Source organism: Hyaena hyaena, unplaced genomic scaffold, assembly GCF_003009895.1.
Source record: "Hyaena hyaena isolate Hyena2069 unplaced genomic scaffold, ASM300989v1 scaffold_443, whole genome shotgun sequence".
In the NCBI taxonomy this organism is placed as follows: domain Eukaryota; kingdom Metazoa; phylum Chordata; class Mammalia; order Carnivora; family Hyaenidae; genus Hyaena; species Hyaena hyaena.
Window position 1 is genome coordinate 1,163,541 of NW_024081075.1, and position 18,711 is coordinate 1,182,251.

The following is an 18,711-nucleotide window of genomic DNA, read 5'->3' on the forward strand; positions in this document are numbered from 1 at the left end:
CAGGTGCCTGGAGTGCTGGCAAGGCCAAGTTTAGAACGATAGGAGGCCTTGCCGGTCCCCGGGTCCGGCAGGGACAGCAGGGCTGGGTGCGTAAGCTGGAGGAAGAGCGTGTGGGTGCCGGCACCCACGTCCCTCAGCTGCTTCACTGGCAGCACTGTGACCCGAGGCAGGCGACTTCTTCGTGTCCCCCTTCAGCGGAATTAGTAACGGCGCCCACTTTGTAAACAAGGAATCCGTGAGAGGCCGCTGTTAACCTACCGCCAGATGGCGAACCTGGATCTTCCCGGAGGCTGGCAAGGGCGGAGGTCTGTGCCAGGCGAGGGTGCTGGCTGTGGGCCCGGGTCCCTCTCCACAGGCTGCCCGGGCTTCCTCACAGCACGGTGGCTCGGTGCCAAGGACCAGCCAGAGCTGTAAGGCTTTTTATGACCTAGTCCTCCAGTGACAGGGTGCCCTCTGCCATGCGGTGCAGTCCAGGCAGTCACCAGAGCCTCACTCCCCAGATTCAAGGGCAGAGGTATAGGCCCCACCACCCGATGGGTGTCAGACTCTGCACACACACTTTACAGCCACCCTACCCGCAGCGTAGGTGCTCTGCTCAGTGCCTGGCATGGAGCAAACTGAATCTGGGGTAGTGATGGTCATGACCCAATGCTCAGGTCGGGCACTACCTGAATCCTATCATGAAGATTCCTGAAACTTGGAGCTCCACACTAGGCCAAATTCCTCCTGGAGTTTGAGGAGGAAAACAATCTATTTTCACCGAGAACCCATCTCCCTATCTTTCCTTTTATTCCTTGACCACTGAGGTGCTCAGAGGTATAGACCACAGTCCAGCACAAAGGCTGATGGCCAGACTCTGAGCTCCTAAAAAGATAAACTATGGCCTCAAAATGCTCCCTTCACCCAGAAACTGCCCTGTGCTTTGGGTTATATGCCAGGAAGCTTTCTAAACTTCATGGCCTCTTTCAGGATCCTTGTTTAAGGGCCCACTTCCCCCCACCCCACCCAGACCCAAGGATTATCCCCTGCAGATGGGGGTCTCCTCACCACTGGAGAGCCTGCCTTCAGGAGGTGGGGGTGTGAAGGGGTGGCGATGGGGAGGCCAAACCGGCCGTGGAGCAGCCTGTAGGGCTTGGACTCCTGTGCTCCTCGGGCTCACTTCCCACAACGCTGTCATGATCGGAGGCAAGAAAGGGCCTGAGGCTCTGCTCCAAGACTGTTCGCGCGAGCCCTGGGCACCCCAATCTGTCCTCTTCCTCTGTGGGAACGGGCACCCCTACTCTGCCTGAAGTCTCGAAGACAGCAGCAGCAGCAGCATGAAGACCAGGACACCAAGTGTACAGGAAATAGTTTTATTTCAGAAAGTATACATGGAAGGCATCCTAAAATCTTCAACAGGATTCTGGACACCTAGGCCCACAGAACAAATAAATAGGCAAATCTGCCCCACCCTCTGGGGTTGGAACTAGACAGCTGGACACTGAAAAGGGTGTGTCCCTTAGTACATAAGAGTCTCTGAAATCATATAAATATAGAATACTTTATAGCAAATCAGCATTAAATACGAGTCACTAAATTTTCATAACTTAATTTGTCTTGTAGACTCAACAGTTCTGTACATCCAAACACGACAGTCCACCTCCAGCTGGCCCGTCTCTGACCCCGGTCAGTGTATAGACATCCCTAAGTGGGGGAGGGGGACTCCCCAGCTGAGAGCCCCCCGCCGGGGGAAGCGGGGAGGGCCGGAAGGGCCGTCCCTGACCGTGGGCCCCCAGCTGGGGTCTGCAGGAACCCGCCGCTGCTTCCCCTCCCCAGCCCTGGTGCTCCAGACCGAGGACCGGGTCCGGTGGGGGAGGCCCGCATGGTGCACACCGAACCGGCCCTCTGACAGCCGCCAGTCGTGTGGCAGCCGGTCACGGTGAGGCACCAAGAGCAGGAACCCAGGACGCGGGGCCCCCGGCCATGAGGGAGCGTCTGCAGGGAAGGCCAGGTGAAGGCCAGGGCAGGCGCCAGCCCCCAGAGTGGCCCCCGCCTGCCGTACGATCTACAAAGGCTGATTTTGTAAGAAACCTGAAGGGTTTGCAGCGCCCTGTCCCGACAAAAAAGCATTGCACGATACCTCTCCCTGTCAGTCACTTGACCTTGACACAGCACAGGCCCCCTGGAGGAAGGTAGGGAGAGCTCCGGCAGCCTCCAGCCTCATCAGGCTACCACAGGGGCCCCCCATGGCAACAGCCCTCGGGAAGCGTTCCTCACGAGATCAAGGCCTGCTTCATCCTTCGGGAGGGTCCCCTGCAGGTGACCTGTCAGCAGGCATCGTCGCTTCTGTCTGCATGGCCTGTCCTCACACCGAGCGGGCAGGCCACAGCTGCCAGCACGGAGCTCAGCGCCTGGGGCGCGCCAGTGCCGTGTGGGCCGGCCAGCCCTGCACCTGCCGCCGACGGGAGACAAGCTACCGCGGCAGGACAGCTTTCACCCACAGAGACCAAAGAGCACGGCCAGCGTCTGCGGGCTGAGCCTGCTGGGAAGGCACCAGGGCCAGGAGGAGGCATCACCAGCCCTGAGGAAGGGAGATCAGCCCATCGCCTGGGGGACAGGGGCGGCAAGCCCTGACCGAGGGGCCCCGCCCCCAGGGCCCAAGGGATCCCACAGCCAGGCCCGGCTGGTGTGGGGAGCCCCAGACAGGCCCGGCACGCAGCTGGCTGTTGGGCAGTGCCTGGCACGGTGGGTGTGCGGGAGTGACCGGGGGAGTGCCAGCCGAGGGGACGGGAAGGGCTGGCTGTGCACCGGAGCTGCTCCTGCGACAGGTCTAACCAGACAGCGACAGCATATGGTGGGGACGCCGGGGGGCCCCAGCCCCCAGCTCTTCAGGCCACAAGACTTCCTCCCCCAGAACGACCCAGGCCATCTGGCCAAAAATGGGTAAATGTTTGTGAAGCCAACAGTGGTAGAACTTTTCTGCTAAGAACATATCCCAATGGCAATTCACTGTGGAAGGCATCTCAACAAACTGTTGCTTTCCGTCTAACAAGGGACACAGAAGCCTCCTCCTCTTTGGAAGAAAGACAAATCCAGCTGTGGGATACCTGGGAGACCCTGAGGGGACCAGGCCACTCACTCCCCAGGGGAAACAGGGAACACTTAGCTTCCCGGGAGCTCCTCCCACCACCCTCTCGGGGACGCCCAGGCGGCAGTCGCCCTGCCCTGCGGAGACCTTCAGCAACGGCACTGTCAGAGACTGGGTTTCAGGCTGCCTCCCTGCTCACCCCTCCCTTCTTCCGAGGAGAGGCCAAACTGCATTTCAAGCCTTGCAGCTCATCACAGACCACCCCGCCCAGGGCTTCCTTCGGAAGCAGCAGGATTCCTTGCGCCTAGGGGAGACCAAGGCATCTGCAAAGTTAGCGACACACTCCTAAGGCCTCCCAGGAAGGAGCCACGGCCTTGCACCTGCAGGCTTTGTCCTCTCGTGCATCCACCTGGGACGACAGTCCTGGAGACCTCCAAGTCGGGTGGCCACACCGACCGATGGGGCAGGGGGAGGGGGCACCCAGCGCTTGCCTCAACGCACGTTCATGGCTTCCTCACCACGCCCCCCAGGGCCCCGTTTGAGGCCACACTCCCATCCAGTCCCACTGCCCGGCACCTGTGAGGCGAGTTTTGGGGTGACGTCCCAGCAGGCGTGAGGAGCCAGGCAGGCAGACCCCCTCCATCCGGGGAGCCAGTCCCTGGGATGTCCAGCACTGGATGTGGAGTTGGGGACACCACTGCGGCCACTGGCCGCCAGCCTCCGGGTGCTCCGGGCCAGCAGAGCCCGCAGGCTGAGGAAGCAGGCCTGGACCACTCTCAGACTCTCATGGGGGGACCTGTCCCCTGCAAGCAGGCACAGGTAGTGGCAATGGAGGGGTCACCTGCTAGAGCCAGAGCCCTGTGCTGGCAGGGAGGCCGCTCGCTGTGGGCCATGGGAGGGGCCGCCAGCTTTGGCCCCAGCAGCTGGGAGTCAGGCACTAAATGCACAGAAACGCTCCGGGGGTCGCATCCTGAGGCTCACTCGGCGGCCCGAGAGTCCAACTCCAGCTGATGAAGCCGACCTGTCCTTGTGCACGAGGGAGGGGCTCACCGCGCCCCCCCCAGACGTGCTGTGTTATCTGCACCGAGGCCCTCCCCGGGCCGGGCCGGGGCTAGTGCAGCTCCTCAGGGTTCTGCGGCCGCCGGGGCCGGGCCACTTCCATGTCACTGCTGCCACCGTCTAGCTCGAAGCCACGCCCCCCAGAGGGCATCTGGGGCATGAACTGGCGGAAGATGCTGACGCTGCCGTGCCAGAAGGTAGGCTCCGGGAGCCGTCCCACTATGCTCCACGCCCGAGTCTCTGGGTCATAGGCCTCCACCACGTCAGAGAGTTCAAACGTATTGTCGTAACCACCTGAGACGTACAGCTTCCCTCCGAGGACGGCCAGGCTGCCCCCCACGTGCACCTGTGGGCCAAGGGAGACAGGCAGGTGGAGGCCGGCAGCCAGGCCAGGGCAGAAACCCCACGGCCTCTCCCCATGGAGAAGGTGCCCGGGACCCTCGGCACTTCCTGGAGAAGGGAGAGTGGTCCTCTCACGCTTTCCAGGACAGGCCAACACCCTCCTCAACTCCGGCTCCAAAACCAGGCCACACGCCAGGCCTGGTTCCTACGGTGGCTGGGGAGTGGGTGCCGTGGAAGCAGCGAATCTCCCCGTGAGCAGCATCGGCCCCGAGGCAGGCTCGGCCGTTCTCCCCATCGCCCAGGTGGGAAGGCAGAGCCTCATACGGCCGACGGTGGCCGTGCCAGGACTTGACTCACAGTCTGGGCTCTGAACCACACAACTGCACTATCTCCTCTTTCCCAAATCTGCTATGACCTGTAGGTCATCAGTCTGCTAAGCATAAATGTTAAAACTGGGACGTTGTAAATTGTGACGATCGCCACGCAGAGGTAGCATGAGAGCAGGTCTGGAAACTTTAAGGGAGAAGAAAGATGTGAGCGGGCACACAACTATGTAGGACTAAGGAGGTTGCTCACGTGGCCAAATGCCACCAAGCCTTCCCAGCTCCATCACAGCGTCAGGCTCAGCACCTCTCTCCTCCACAAGTACAGAGGAGACACCCTGATCAGAGAGCGGTAGCAGTGTCCTGTTCAGAGCACGCACTAGGCACTCAATAAATAAATCTATTCCCAGGGTTAGTCCCCAAAGACTTCCTGTCTGGCCTCATTCCCTCTGTTGTCCGTCCCCTTGTTCACTCTGCTCCAGCCACCCTGGGCTGTGAGGTTTGTCCCACAACCATACCAGGCACACCCTGCCCCAGGGCCTTTGGACTTCTTATCCCTCTATGGAACATTCTTCTCCCTATGCTCCCTAGCTTATAGCAGGTACTCACTGAATGCTGGTCCAAATGGATGAACTCACTAAACTGTCTAACCCTGGGATTTATTTAAGGTCTCAGTGCCCCTTAAGTACAAACAGGGAAAACCCAGCCCTCTGTTAAGTGTGATAGCCCCAGGAAAGTACTCAGCACGGGCCATGCCCATCAGGATTATCTCCCAAACACGTCATGACTACACTGGCCAGAAAACAGCACCAGCCTGTGCTTCCAATGCCGACACATCCGCATATTTACCTGATTCATAGATGGGATCTTGTCCCATTCATTCTTTGCGGGATTATACACGTCCACCTCCGCAGAATCGTCCCTGTGGATGGGTGGAGGGAAACATATCAGAGGCAGGAGGCAGCATCCTTGGATGTGAAGAGCTGGCAAGGAGGGCCACACAGGCCCCTCTCCTTTGGGAACATCTCTGATGCCATTTGGAGTCCACAGGCCAGCGAGACCTCATCCCTGGTTTGCAGGGGCCAATTTCAGGCCCCTACACCTACCTATCTGCCCTGGGCTCCGAGGCCAGAACCAGACTTGACTTCTCAAACCTGAAGATCAAACACCTTCAAGTGCACCCCTCCCCCACCACACACACCCACACCCACAGCTTTACACCAGTGCGCCCCCCCCCCCCGCCCCGCCCTGCTCCAGAACTGAACTTATCATAATCCCTTCCCACCAGTCTCCTCTCCATCTTCTAGCCTGAACTGTGTCTTCTCTTCACAACAGCCCTCCTGCCCCACTGCACCCCTCCCCCTCCACGCGCCCAGACTGTTCCTGGGCCTCCCCCCCTGCCGTCAGCCCCCCAGGGTCTTCCCGCTCACGCTGTGTCCTGGGAGGCACGGTCACAGCACAGAGGGCACCAGCACTGCCCTCCCCTTGGGGTCAGGGTCTCTCAACCTGGTTGGACTCTGGAGCCCTGTGCTAAAAGGCCCAGAGACACAGCCTTGAAAAGCACAGACACTAAGCCCCAAATGGCAGCAACAGTAAGGAGTCTGGGATCAGCAGAAGGGCCCGTCAGAGAACATCTCAGGCCCCGAAGAGCAGACCCTGTACCTGCTCCCCAATGCGGCTGTTGTAGCGCAAAAGCAGCCACCGACGATCGGAAACAGAGGGGCTGGCTGCACTCCAAGACGACCTTACTTGCGGACACAGGAATTTGAATTTCGTGTCACTTTTCATATCACAAAATGCGGCTCCTGCTTTTTTTTTTTCCCCTCCAACGATTTCAAGATGTAAAAACCAGTCTTAGTTTGTGGCCCGTATGATGACGACTGGTGCGAGAGACCGCTGGGCTGCCCCCCCCAGAGCGCAGGCGGCAGCCCAGGAGCTGAGCCCTCCCCCTAGCGCCGGGCGCCCCTGAAAACAGCAGCTTGTGCACAGGAGCTGTCCCGACAGGTGGCACGCGAGCAGGCGTTACGTGGCCTCCTAGACACCGGACTGCAGGAAATGGGTGGCTCTGGGACAAACACGCAGGTGTGCCTGAACCAGTCCCCAGGTCTTGCGCACCCCCCCTCCCTCCCCCCCCAGCTCAACTGGGATGCCTTTCCCCACCTTCACTATCTCTGTATGGTTGAGGGGCTGAAGGCGGGGGCAGAGCTGAGCCCCCCCCACCCTCTCATGGCTTAGTTGAACCCACACAAAGGCTAACAGCGGGCGTGGGGGGCACCCTAATGCTTCTGACCCGGACAAGGAAAGCACAGGGAGCCTTCTGTGCACAGGCTGGCTTCGCGCACGTCTTACTCTAGGACCGCGGGGCGGGGAGGACATTCTCAAAGGCGCTCAAGCTGGAACGGACTCTGAGGGGCTGAAGCCAACGTTCGAGCACTCTTGAGGAGTATTTATAGCTGTCTCCACCCCCTCTCTGAAGACAGCTACCTAGACTCGGGGAAGGGAGAGCTGGGCGAAGGGTCAGACGATGTTTTATAACAGGACCAGGAGCTGGCCGACATTCCAGGGCTTTCTCTGAGCACTCTGCGGGCTCCTGGCAGACGGTGACACCCAGCAAACAGAGCCACCTCTGTCCTGAACGTGCGCACTGAGAAAGCCTGGGATGGAGCCCCCAGTCTGGGGGAGCAGAGTGGGGGGGGGGGCAGACAAAGGCCAGGGCAGCTTAGGATGTGAAAGAAGGGGTAGGGCTGAGAAGCCAAATGCATCTCTCCTCCGAGGCTCCCAAGGGGACAGAGGAAACCACAGTACACCCTTCCCCTTCTCCCCTGGTCCCACGGCTTCAGACAGGCTCTAGGCCAGGGAGGGAGGAACAGGGACACACACGTACAAGCGCACACGAATGTACACACACACACGCACACACGGAGGCTGTGCACAGCAGGCAGGAGCTCTCAGTTTCCTGAATGGCCGCTGGCCCATCAGAAAGGGATACTTGGCTGTGGCAAGTCGTCAAGACCCACAGACGCATGGTGACCCCCGGCCACTCCGTCTCTGCCCCGTGCTGCCAAGGCCATGGCCTGGGCCAGGGAGACCACGATACAGCAACACCACACTGCATGCTGGGCTGGACACGCTAGACTCAAACCCTGCACTGTCCCCTAAGTCCCTTACCCCTCCAGACCTCTGCTGCCATCTATGAATCAGGGATGACAGTGGTGCCCCCTCGTCAGACAGTCATAGAGATGGACTCCAAAAACGCCCAGGAGGCGGGCCATGCCTAGCTCGGGGGCCCTGACGCATGCTAACTACTGTCAGCGTTGTCACTTCCTGACCCACACCTGCCCCTCCCTGGTCCGGAGTGGCCCTGGGATCCTTCGAGAATAATGTTCACCGAACAGGACTGTAGGCCCTTCCTGTGACAGGTCAGGCGGGAAGGGAATAGACGGGACCTGCAGACACGTGCTGAATGCCCAAGTGTTGCTTTAAACAGAGAGGATGGGGGTGCCTGGGGGGCTCGGTCGGTTAGACATCCGACTTCGGCTTGGGTCATGATCTTGCGATCTGGGAGTTCAAACCCCGCATCGGGCTCTGTGCTGACAGCTCAGAGCCTAGAGCCTGCTTTGGATTGCGTCTCCCTTTCTCTCTACTTCTTTACACGCTCTCAAAAATAAGTAAATGTTAAAGATAGTAATAAATAAACAGAGGGGATGGAGCAGATCCCCTCTGGCCCCCAACCCCCCACCGGCGGCAGGGCGAAGACACACTGGTAGGTGAGCAAAGGGTCCCTCTGACAAAGCAACACTTCCCCAAGACCCAAAGTGTCCAAAACGCCCTCCTCTAGCCTTTTTTTTTTTTTAATGTTTATTTATTTTGAGAGTGCAATCGGGGGAGGGGCAGAGAGAAAGGGAGAGCGAGAATCCCCAGCAGGCCCCGCGGAGTCAGAGCAGAGCCCAATGGGGGGGCTTGATCAGGACCTGAGCCAAAACCAAGAGTCGGAAGCCCAACCGCCTGAGCCACCCGCATGCCCCTCCCCCAGTCTTTTAAAGACGTGAAACCCCTCTTAGGTAGGACAGATGCTTTTATTCATAAATGCCACATGGGAACCACCAAGATCTATACGGTGGGATTCTCAGGGTGGAAAAACAGGCAAAGCACAACACACGTGATTTAGCGTCCCGGACTCTCAGACCCGTCTCTAAAAGGACCTAACTCCTCAATCAATAATCCAAGGATCTAACTCCATCAGTTAGGCTCCCTTGATTAAGAAAACGCAGAAGCCCACAGAAACTGTTCTGACAGGTTAGAAAGACCTAGCCTCGGATGCCAGCCTGGCCTGCTTCCCCATCTGTGAAACGGGAGCACAGTGATGATGTGCTTTTTAGCACAGGGCCTGGTAATTAAGGCTGCCGAGTGGCCTTGGCCTCTGCGTACTCACCTGATGAAGTACATAAGTCCGTTCAGAGTCACGGTCTTGGGGGCAAAGGACCAGGGCGGGAGCGGGCCACAGTCCACCAGCGACCACAGGTCCGTGTCTGGGTGGTAGCACTGCATCACCATGGTCTCCTTGCCGGCCAGCGAGCCAATGGCGTAGAGGCGGCCGCGGCAGGCGGTGGTGGAACAATTGTCCATGGGGTAGGTCATGGGCTGCAGGGCCTCCCAGGAGTCGGTGGCATGGTCGTAGCGCTCTGTGCTGTCCGCGGCCACCACGTACAGCAGCCCATCGAGCACGGAGGAGCTGTGGTACTCACGGGCCTTCAGCATGGGCGCCACCTCCGTCCACTCGTTCACGCTGGAATTGTACCTCCACACGCAGTCGTAGAGCCGGGAGCCGTCAGACCCACCTGCCGGGACGTGCATCGCACAGGTCAGGCCCCGCCGACGCGGGGTGAGTCACCCACGCGGGCCTCGGTGAACTCCCCAGGGCAGGAAGGAACCTCACTGGGTTTCAAGGTCAACACACACGGCTTCTCTCACCAAATCCCTGGCTGGGGCCCCATGCGGGGGGCAGGGGCTAAGGCAGTGCGTGTGCTGACCAACGCCCAGGGGGACCCCAGAGCTTCGTGCCACACGAACACCCCCAAGTCTGTGTGGGTCAAGCAAAGGGCCTGGAGCCATAAATCTAAGTAAACAGCGGTCGCGCTCTGGACCCCCACAAACACTGTCGAACACTGAACCAGGGTGTGGGTCTCAGAGCCAAAACTTCTGGGGGGCCACAAAGCATGTGATGGGGACACAGGGACTTGTCCACATTCGGAATCCTGGCCTTCCTGGACAGCCGCAAACAAGGCAGTGCCGGGCAAGCCGATCGGAAATCTACCTCCCACTGCAAGCAAGAGCCCAGTGCAAAAAGTAGTACTATGAGTGGAATCCTGGGGCGCCAGTTCTCGATTTAGGCACAAGTTACTGACGTGCTTCATCCAGCGAGGAAAAAAAAACAACAATCAAGCTCTTTCTATGTTTCTTTCCAAAAGAGAGCCAACCACCCCCTGCCCCCGGGAGGGGCTGGCTGAAATCATAAATTAATCCAGGTCTACCCAGAACATTAGAATTAGAATTCCCACAGCACGAAGGGGTCCCTGGAACCTTGACGGGGTCACATTCCCCATCCCCAAAGCTGGCGCCACAGGGCAAAGCACGCGTGACATCCTGTCTGTCTCACAGCCTTGAGCTTTTTAAAACACAAAGCTCTCACAAAGTGCCTTCTGCCTCCTTTCTTCCTCCTGAAGGAGAGCTGTGTCCCAGGCAGCTGAAGCCGGCTCTCTCGCCCCTGTGAAATTCCCTCCAGGCAGCTGTACGGAATGACCGGCCACCTGTCTAACCCCCGAGGATTAGCTGCTCAGCTGAGACATTTATGGAAGGGCCGTGCAAAGTTGGGGGCGAGTCTAACCAGTTCTGGGAGGGAGTTCACTGGCCAGACTTTAGTGTGCTGGGAGGGCGCACAGTTCCCAAACACAGGGCCAACCCCAGCCTGGAAAGGGACCAATTCCAGCATATTCCAGCAAACGCTGGAACAGAGCAGCAGGCCAAGGAAGAGCAGAGCACGTCCTTAACCCAAGATTCCTCCACTCGCCCGACTGGTGGTGTGTGGGGGGCTGCAGAGCGGGACACCAGGGCTCAGAGCTGGCTTTCTCCTGAAGGTGCCCGGCTGGACACATCCCTGGTTCCCTGACCGATAGCGGCCTTCCGCGAGGCCCAGTGCTCTCTGAGTCGGGTTCTTTCCTTATATAGCCGTCACAGAGACCGCCCCTCCTCACCCCGGGGAAGGAGGTAACCCCATGTCTGAACTGGGATTTATCTTTAATGAAAAATGTGGGAGATGCTCAGGACCCGAGCAGGCTGGGACCCGCCCAGCATGACTCGGCAGTGTTTTGGGGTTTGAGCCAAGTAACTGGAAGAAAACCTCCTAGCATGTGACCATGTTTACAGTGGCCGGCTAGGGAGCAGCCTAAACACCATGTGACAGCCCCCCCTCCTCCCCCCCAGCGCACAGCCTAGGTGCAAGGCTGAGGGAACCTCGTCACTGGTGACAAAACGAATGCGTCAGGAGGCCTGTGTGGCTCAGCTGTGCGGGAGAAATCCCCAGGACGGGAAATGGGTGTCTCATCAGCGCCAGTCCCCCGCCTGTCCCTGAATTCCTTAGGGAGAAAAAGAAAGCACCCATTGTGCCCGTGAATGCCCCAGTATCCTCTAACCAAATGGGGGTGGGGGCGCCTCCCGGGCAAGGAGGGGGCTCATCTGTCATCTAGGCTGCCTACCCCCCAACCCCCCACCCGGGGGAACAGAGAGACCAAGAGCAGCTGCTTGTCACCGCTCACACAACGGTCTTCCAGATCGAAGGCACCAACTCTTGAAGCGCACCCTCTGGCCAACCGGGGGGGGGGGGGCGGATGGGGCGCTCGCACTGTGGGACGGTCCCAGGATTCCAGGTTCCGCAGGTTTTTCCTGCCGGAGAACACGCTCTCCCAGGGACGCAGGAGACTAACACACCCGGGGCCCTGGCGGGCGGCCCCGGGGGCCCTCACCTGTCACGTAGATGTCGTTGCCCAGCGCCACGATGCTGTAGCCCCCGCCCAGGTGGTCGGGGAACTCGGCCAGGTAGCGCCACTGGCCCGTCTGCGGGTTGTAGCAGTCGACGGTGACCAGCTCGTCGCAGTCCTGGTCGCAGCCGCCCACGAGCACGAGGATCTCGGCCAGGCCCGTGGAGGGGCGCGGGCGCATGCGGGGGCAGGGCCCGCGGTCGTGGCGGTCGTAGCGCGCCGCCTGGAAGTCGCGCGCCTCGCGCAGCAGGCGCAGGCAGGGCGGGCAGCGCGCCACCAGCGGCTCGGCCTCGACGTGCGCCAGCAGGTAGAAGCGGCGCACGAAGGGCAGGCGCACGGCCTCGAGCAGCTGCGGCCAGTGCGCGGCGCGGCGCGGCGGGTCGGCGCGCACCCAGCGCAGCGCCAGCTGGTAGGCGGCCTCCTCCTTGGGCACGCACAGCCCGTCGTCGCGCAGGTAGCGCAGCAGGCGCGCCAGCGGCAGGCGCTCCAGCTGCTCGGGGCCCAGCTCGCCCACGTGGCGCAGGATGAAGCGCTGCGCGGCGCTCGCCAGCCCCGCGCAGCTGAAGGCCTCGGCGAAGTCCTGCATGTCCAGGCAGTTGGCCAGGTCGAGCTGCTGCTGCAGGAAGGCGCCGCACGCCTCCTTCACGGCCGGGAACTGCAGCAGGTCGGCGGCCCGCAGCAGCGGCTCGGCGTTGTCGCCGCTCACCGCCACGCGGCCCGTGTAGCTGAAGTCGAGCAGCAGCTGCAGCATGTCGGGCGGCACGCCGTGCAGCCGCACCCGCTCGGCGCGGCTCTCGCGCAGCTGCCCGGCGAACATGGCGCGGAAGTAGGGGCTGGCGGCCGCCAGCACGGCGCGGTGCGCGGGGAAGTCGCGCCCGCCCGCCGCCTCCAGCGTCACGTCCAGGAACTTGCGCTCGGCGCGGAGCTGGCTCAGGCCGCGCAGCAGGCTCAGCGCGTGCGCGGGGTCCGAGAAGGGCAGCACGGCCAGGGGCGCCGGCCGCTCCATGGCGCCGTCGCAGGGGGAACGGGGACGCGCCGCGGCCGGGGCCAGCGGGAGGAACGCCGCGCAGCCCGCGCCGCCGCTATAAGTACGGCCGGGCCGGGAGGGGCGGGGCGTCCGGGGGCTCCGCCCACTTAACCCCTCCGAGCCCGGCGCCGCCGCCCACCCCACGCGCCCCGGGCTGAGTCACCACCTCCCGCCCGCGCCCTTGCAGGGCTTCCCGCGGGCCCCGCGCCCGAGCCGGGCCTGCCGGGCGACGGGTGTCCTCTACGTCCGGGGTCGGGCCGGGCTGCGGAGCCGAAGCCGGCGGGGGCAAGCTCGGCGCCCGGAACCCGAGCCGCCCCTTTCGCGCCAGGCTTCCCTACCGGGTCCGCGGCCCCTGAGCCCCTGGGGCGTCTCGCTGCGATACCTTTTTCTTGTTTTGTTTCTGTTTTGTTTTGAATTCCACTAGTTCGGAGGGTTGCTAGTTACACTGCTCGCCGGGCCGATTTCAAAGGACAGGATTTTTTTTTTTTTTTTTTTAACAATTCAGGACCAAAGCTTGAGCAAGTCGAATATGCTTTTTAGGTGACGTTTTTTCTTGGCGCACTTGTAAGTGACAGCGGGGCCAGACGCCAGGAATCTGCTCCACTGTGTTCCTGCAGGAGTTTCAAACTTGACTAACTCGGTCATTAACTCTCCGCAGCGTACAGGGCGCGCTTCTGGTTGCCGATTCGTAGAGGCTCCGGCTCCAGAGCTGCCTTCCGAGGGCGCAGGCCCGCGCGGGCTGGACCCCCAGGCTCCTCGCTCCCTCCTGGAAATGGACGTGGGGAAGGCAGGAAACCTGAGGGTAGGAGACCGTCGTAAGCATGCAGGAGAACATGCCATGAGGCTGAACAAAAGGCTCAAGAATCAGAAAATTATAATAATATAAATAATGTCAATAATTCCGGGGAAAATGGCAGTTTTTCCTATTCCAGGAGAGGGGACACGCGGGGCCTGGGGACAGTGCCTTTAGCTCAAGGTCAGACAGGGGACTGCCTTAAAAACCAGGGATGTGGGCGTTCAGAAACGCCACGGTCACTTGTGGGGTGACTTCACAGAAAGGAATCTTCCTTATTGTGGTTCCAGTAAATACAATACCAGGACTGCACTTTCAATGTAACTATGTGAAAAAAATCGCTCCCTTGGAAGCCATGTTTTTTGTGGAGTGTCTGCTTTGCTCAGTTTTAGAAGACTCCGGTCGTTTTGTTTCTCAGAAGAAACCTAGGTTTTTGGTATTTAATGGCCCCCACCCATGCCCTGTGGGCCTCGCAGACACATTCCTGGTGAACGCCTCACCCAGGCGCCCACGTGTGTCCCGGAGTGGGCCAGGCACTGGGGCGGGGGGGAGGGGGGGGTGCTGTCATTTCTTGGTTCCAGCTGAGTGGCCACAACCTTTGGAGAAAGACATCTTGTTTTGATTCCATCTCTGAAATGCGAACTGCACGCTCTCTCTTGTATTCTGAAGCTCATCATCTTGCCATGAGAATGTATCTGGTCCAGATTTCAGCATGGGAGGCACAGGCCTGAGTGAAAAAACATTCAGGTACCCAGGCGGCCGCGTGTTGCCCATAGATGGACTGTTCACACAGCTATTAACGGCAGCGGCAGCATTCCTGGGCCCAGGAGCTCGGCCAATAGCTTACTTGCACAGGCTTTGTGACAAGAGTCTGAGGAGCCAGGAAGTGGGATGTTTGTAGGGAAAAGTACTACAGTCGCTCTGCGTCAGGCTTGTCCACCTTGCAGAAAGCAAATCTTTCATAAATCAAATAATGCTGCTCTAGTGAAAAACGGAGTCCAGTTTTGTGTACTTCCTTAAGCAAATCAGCCTTACTGTGAAGTCCTGAAGCATAATGATGCATATACGTATTGAAATGATAAGATATTTGTGCTGTAGCGTCGAGCAAAAATCTGATTATCCGTAGTATGAACAATCTGCTGTCTGTATTCATACGCCTACGAAGCAATTAGGAAGGCAACATGTCTTAGGTGGTGAGGTTTGTTTCATTGTTTGTGCTTGCCTATGTTTTTCTTTCCGTACTAAATATACATACTCTGTGTATTGATGAGATAATAGGAATTCAAAATACAATGAAGAATTCAGTTTTTGAGAAAAAAGGTATATTATTAATATCCTGGACCTAAAAGGGGAGCATTCGAAGCCATGTGTACATATCTAAGTCAACAAAGGAATGTGGTCAGAAAATAAAGGAACAGATTTAGACCCATCAGCTGTGTTTGGAAATTCGAATCACCTACTAACCCAGGCATGCTATCTAGTTCCTTTTTTCACTCAGCAACCATAAGAATTCAAGATGGGGGAGGGGAACCTCAGCGGTTCTGTTGGTTGAGCAACCACTCTCAACTCTCGGTTTTGGCTCAGGTCATGATCCCAGGGTTGTGGGATTGAGCCCCGTGTTGGGCTCCGCGCTGAGTGCAGAACCTACTTAATAATCTCTCTCTCTCTCTCTCTCTCTCTCTCTGTCCCCTCCCCTGCTTGCTCTAAAATAATTTTTAAAAAAAGTTCAAGATGGGGAAGTGAGACATTCATTCACTTAAGCGTGACAATGATACAATCAGCAAATTCTTCCAATGTCATTCCACACCTGGGGATGGTAGAAACACCAGCGTTTGGTAAGAAAGGTGTTAACTCTACAACCCATAGTTTGGGAGAAAATGTTCGTATTTAAAGATTAAACTTCCGGGGTGAGGGTGGCGGAGGGAGGGGAACAGAAAAAAAGATTAAATTTCAACCATGGAAGTTCTTAAAATTTACCTCTTCCAATATCGTGAAAATGGTCTTTGCCTGAGAAAGTAATGTGATTTGACAAATAATGGTACCATTTCATTTCTAAGAATTTAAACTATGCAATTTTGATATTTAAATTCTAATTTTAGGCAGACAGGACAAGAGGTCACGGAGATCATTTTATAAAAGCCGGTTATCCTGCTTTGTTTGTTTTTTTCCTTTGAGAACGTTTAGAAGCACTTACTTGCACATTTATACTATCAAAAAGAGATAATGTGTTTTTCCTATTGTACACCCCAATTCTTTACTGATTCTGAACCACCTCAGGTGTCGTTTGTAATGAACTTAATATACATAAATTTTCCTTTAAGGAATGCTACAGTATTCTCTATTTATTAAGTACGTTATTATATGTAAATGAGATACTGAAGGCAAATACTTTTATTTTTATTATCAGTATTTTTTAAATGTTTATTTGAGAGAGAGAGAGAGAGAATAAGTGGGGAAGGGGCAGAGAGAGAGAGAGAGAGAGAGAGAGAGACTCTAAAGCAGGCTCTAGGCTCTGAGCTGTCAGCACAGAGCCTGGCGTGGGGCTCGAACTCACGAACTGTGAGATTATGACCTGAGCCGAAGTCAGGCGCTTAACTGAGCCCCCCAGGTGCCCCTGTGGGTAAAAAAAACCTTTACACAGCATCCGGCACAGTGTTAGCTATGAATCCTTGTAGTTTACCTATATGAGTCATAAGAGAAGTTCATTTGACCTGTTTGTGCATAAGTTATTTCCCTCGCTATATAGAGGTGATAATACATGGTTTAAAAATGATTTATTAATGACTTAAAATTATTCTCATGTATATATTTATACAGTGGTCAGGTTACTAAAAGTTGAAAACAAGATGGTTTTGAGGAATTTTTACCTTTTTTTTTTTTTGTCTCCAGGAAATGGAAGTCAGAAAAGTCAGAAAACAGGGTGGGAAAGATCCATATGAATTCCTAAAAATAGACTATTAAAGCTGAATCACCAAAAAGTAATTCTGGGAGAAAGAAACCTCTGGTTATGTTCATACCTGCACTCAAGCACTGAGTTATAATGGTAGGCAGAAAGCTTTCCTGAATGTTCCCTAAATGAATGTAGTGTAGCCGTGGGATTTAGAAAGGTGAAGCTATATTTGGTAACCCAATTAAAATAACTACATTCTCAAGTTACTTACTGGGAAACTATGGTATTCTTAGTATTTTAAGACTTGTCACAACCTGTGCTAACGTTGGCTTTTTTCTTCCTCTTTTCTGAATAACTGTAATCATCAGCAGGTCTAATAATAATTATTATTTTTTTTCCTAAAGGCAGAAAACAAGGAATCATAGCCTCCAAGTACCTGGCTACTGTGGCTAATGTTCTTGCATTAGTCCGTGAATTCCAAATTTGCCTCCTGGAGCCCAGGTGTAGTACAGGACACCTGAGAAATAAACTAGACAAGACGACTCCATCACTCCAGTGTTGGTTTTTGCCTCTATTTTCTGTCTTTGTACTAAATACACATAATCTGTGTATTGATGAGATAATTCAAGTACATACTACGCTCCTGACTTTGGGTCGATAGTGGTATTATGGTCCTTCCTTGAGTCTAGGGATGGGATGGTAAATATTCATGTCTAACCCTCCTCCAGAGGGCTGAATTTTTTTTTTTTTATTTTAATGTTTACTTATTTTTGAGACAGAAAGAGACAGAGCATGAGTGGGGGAGGGGTAGAGAGAGAGGGAGACACAGAATCTGAAGCAGGCTCCAGGCTCTGAGCTGTCAGCACAGAGCCCGATGCGGGGCTCAAACCCACAAACTGTGAGATCATGACCTGAGCCGAAGTCAGAAGCTTAATCGACTTGGCCACCCAGGCGCCCCAACAGGGTTGAATTTCGAAGAGGACTCAAAGGAAGGAGACCAAGAACGTCCTGCATGAAGTTATTGGGAGTGGCAGGCAGGGAAACACACAAACATCAGGAAGTACTGGTCACATCTGAGTACCGAGAACTATTTGTTTTTTTTATTTTTTTTTATTTTTTTAATGTTTTATTTATTTCTAGGAGAGAGAGAGAGAGAGAGAGAGACAGCGTGAGCAGGAGAGGGTCAGAGAGAGAGAAGGAGTCACAGACTCTGAAACAGGCTCCAGGTTCTGAGCTGGCAGTCAGCACAGAGCCCGACGTGGGGCTCGAACCCACGAACCGTGAGATCATGACCTAAGCAAAAGTCGGACGCTTAACCGACTAAGCCACCCAGGCGCCCCTACTATTTGTTAATAACTTATTCAAGAACTATCTGTTGAACACCCATTCTGAGCAAGAGTTACCACTGTTAAGTGACACAATCCAGGTTTGGAATTTTCTTTTCTTAGTGTGTCAGAGTAGTTCCATTTAACGAACAAGTTCTTTATTTCAGTTTCTTAATGGGAGGGGGATTTAATTAATATTTACTATGTGACTATACTGTGGGAATAATTAGCAGTTAAAAAATTCCCTTTTCATTTATTTGGACTTCACCTCCAATCAATATTCTTTTTGGCATTTACACCTCTAAACTAACAAAAGAATAATATCCTTCCTGGCCTTTTTCTTTATTATTTATTTTTTTATTTGTGAGAGAGAGAGAGAGGGGCTGCGTGAGAAGGGGAGGGTCAGAGAGAGAGGGAGACAGAATCCGAAGCAGGCTCCAGGCTCTGAGCTGGCTGTCAGAACAGAGCCCGACGCAGGGCTCAAACCCACGAACCGTGAGATCATGACCTGAGCTGAAGTCAGAGGCCTAACCGACTGAGCCACCCAGGTGCCCCTCTTTATTATTTTTAAAATGTTTTTTATTTATATTTGAGAGAGAGGGGGGAGGGGCAGAGAACAAGGTTGACAGAGAATCTCAAGCAGGCTCCATGCTGTCAGCGCGGAGCCCCATGCAGGGCTAGAACTAAAAATGGTTGAGATGGTGATCTGAGTGGAAATCAAGAGTCAGACAGAGCCACCCAGTCACCGAATCTTTTCTTTTTCAGGCAAAACAAGTTGCTCTTGGTAATCTGACCCTGGGCAACACTGGCTAACCTCAGGACATTTGCTCTGGTTATAGTGATCAGGTAAC

At 55.9% G+C, this 18,711-nt stretch overlaps 1 protein-coding gene across 1 annotated transcript; it reads right to left on the reverse strand.

Moving 5' to 3' along the window:
- Positions 1–1,336: 1,336 nt before the first annotated feature.
- Positions 1,337–12,864, reverse strand: KLHL21 (kelch like family member 21). The gene is made up of 4 exons (XM_039253252.1): positions 11,811–12,864; positions 9,224–9,629; positions 5,641–5,713; positions 1,337–4,472 (listed from the first exon to the last, which is right to left on the reverse strand). The coding sequence occupies exons 1-4, from the start codon at positions 12,829–12,831 to the stop codon at positions 4,179–4,181; spliced, it is 1,794 nt and encodes a 597-aa protein (XP_039109183.1). The 5' UTR covers positions 12,832–12,864; the 3' UTR covers positions 1,337–4,178.
- Positions 12,865–18,711: the final 5,847 nt, after the last annotated feature.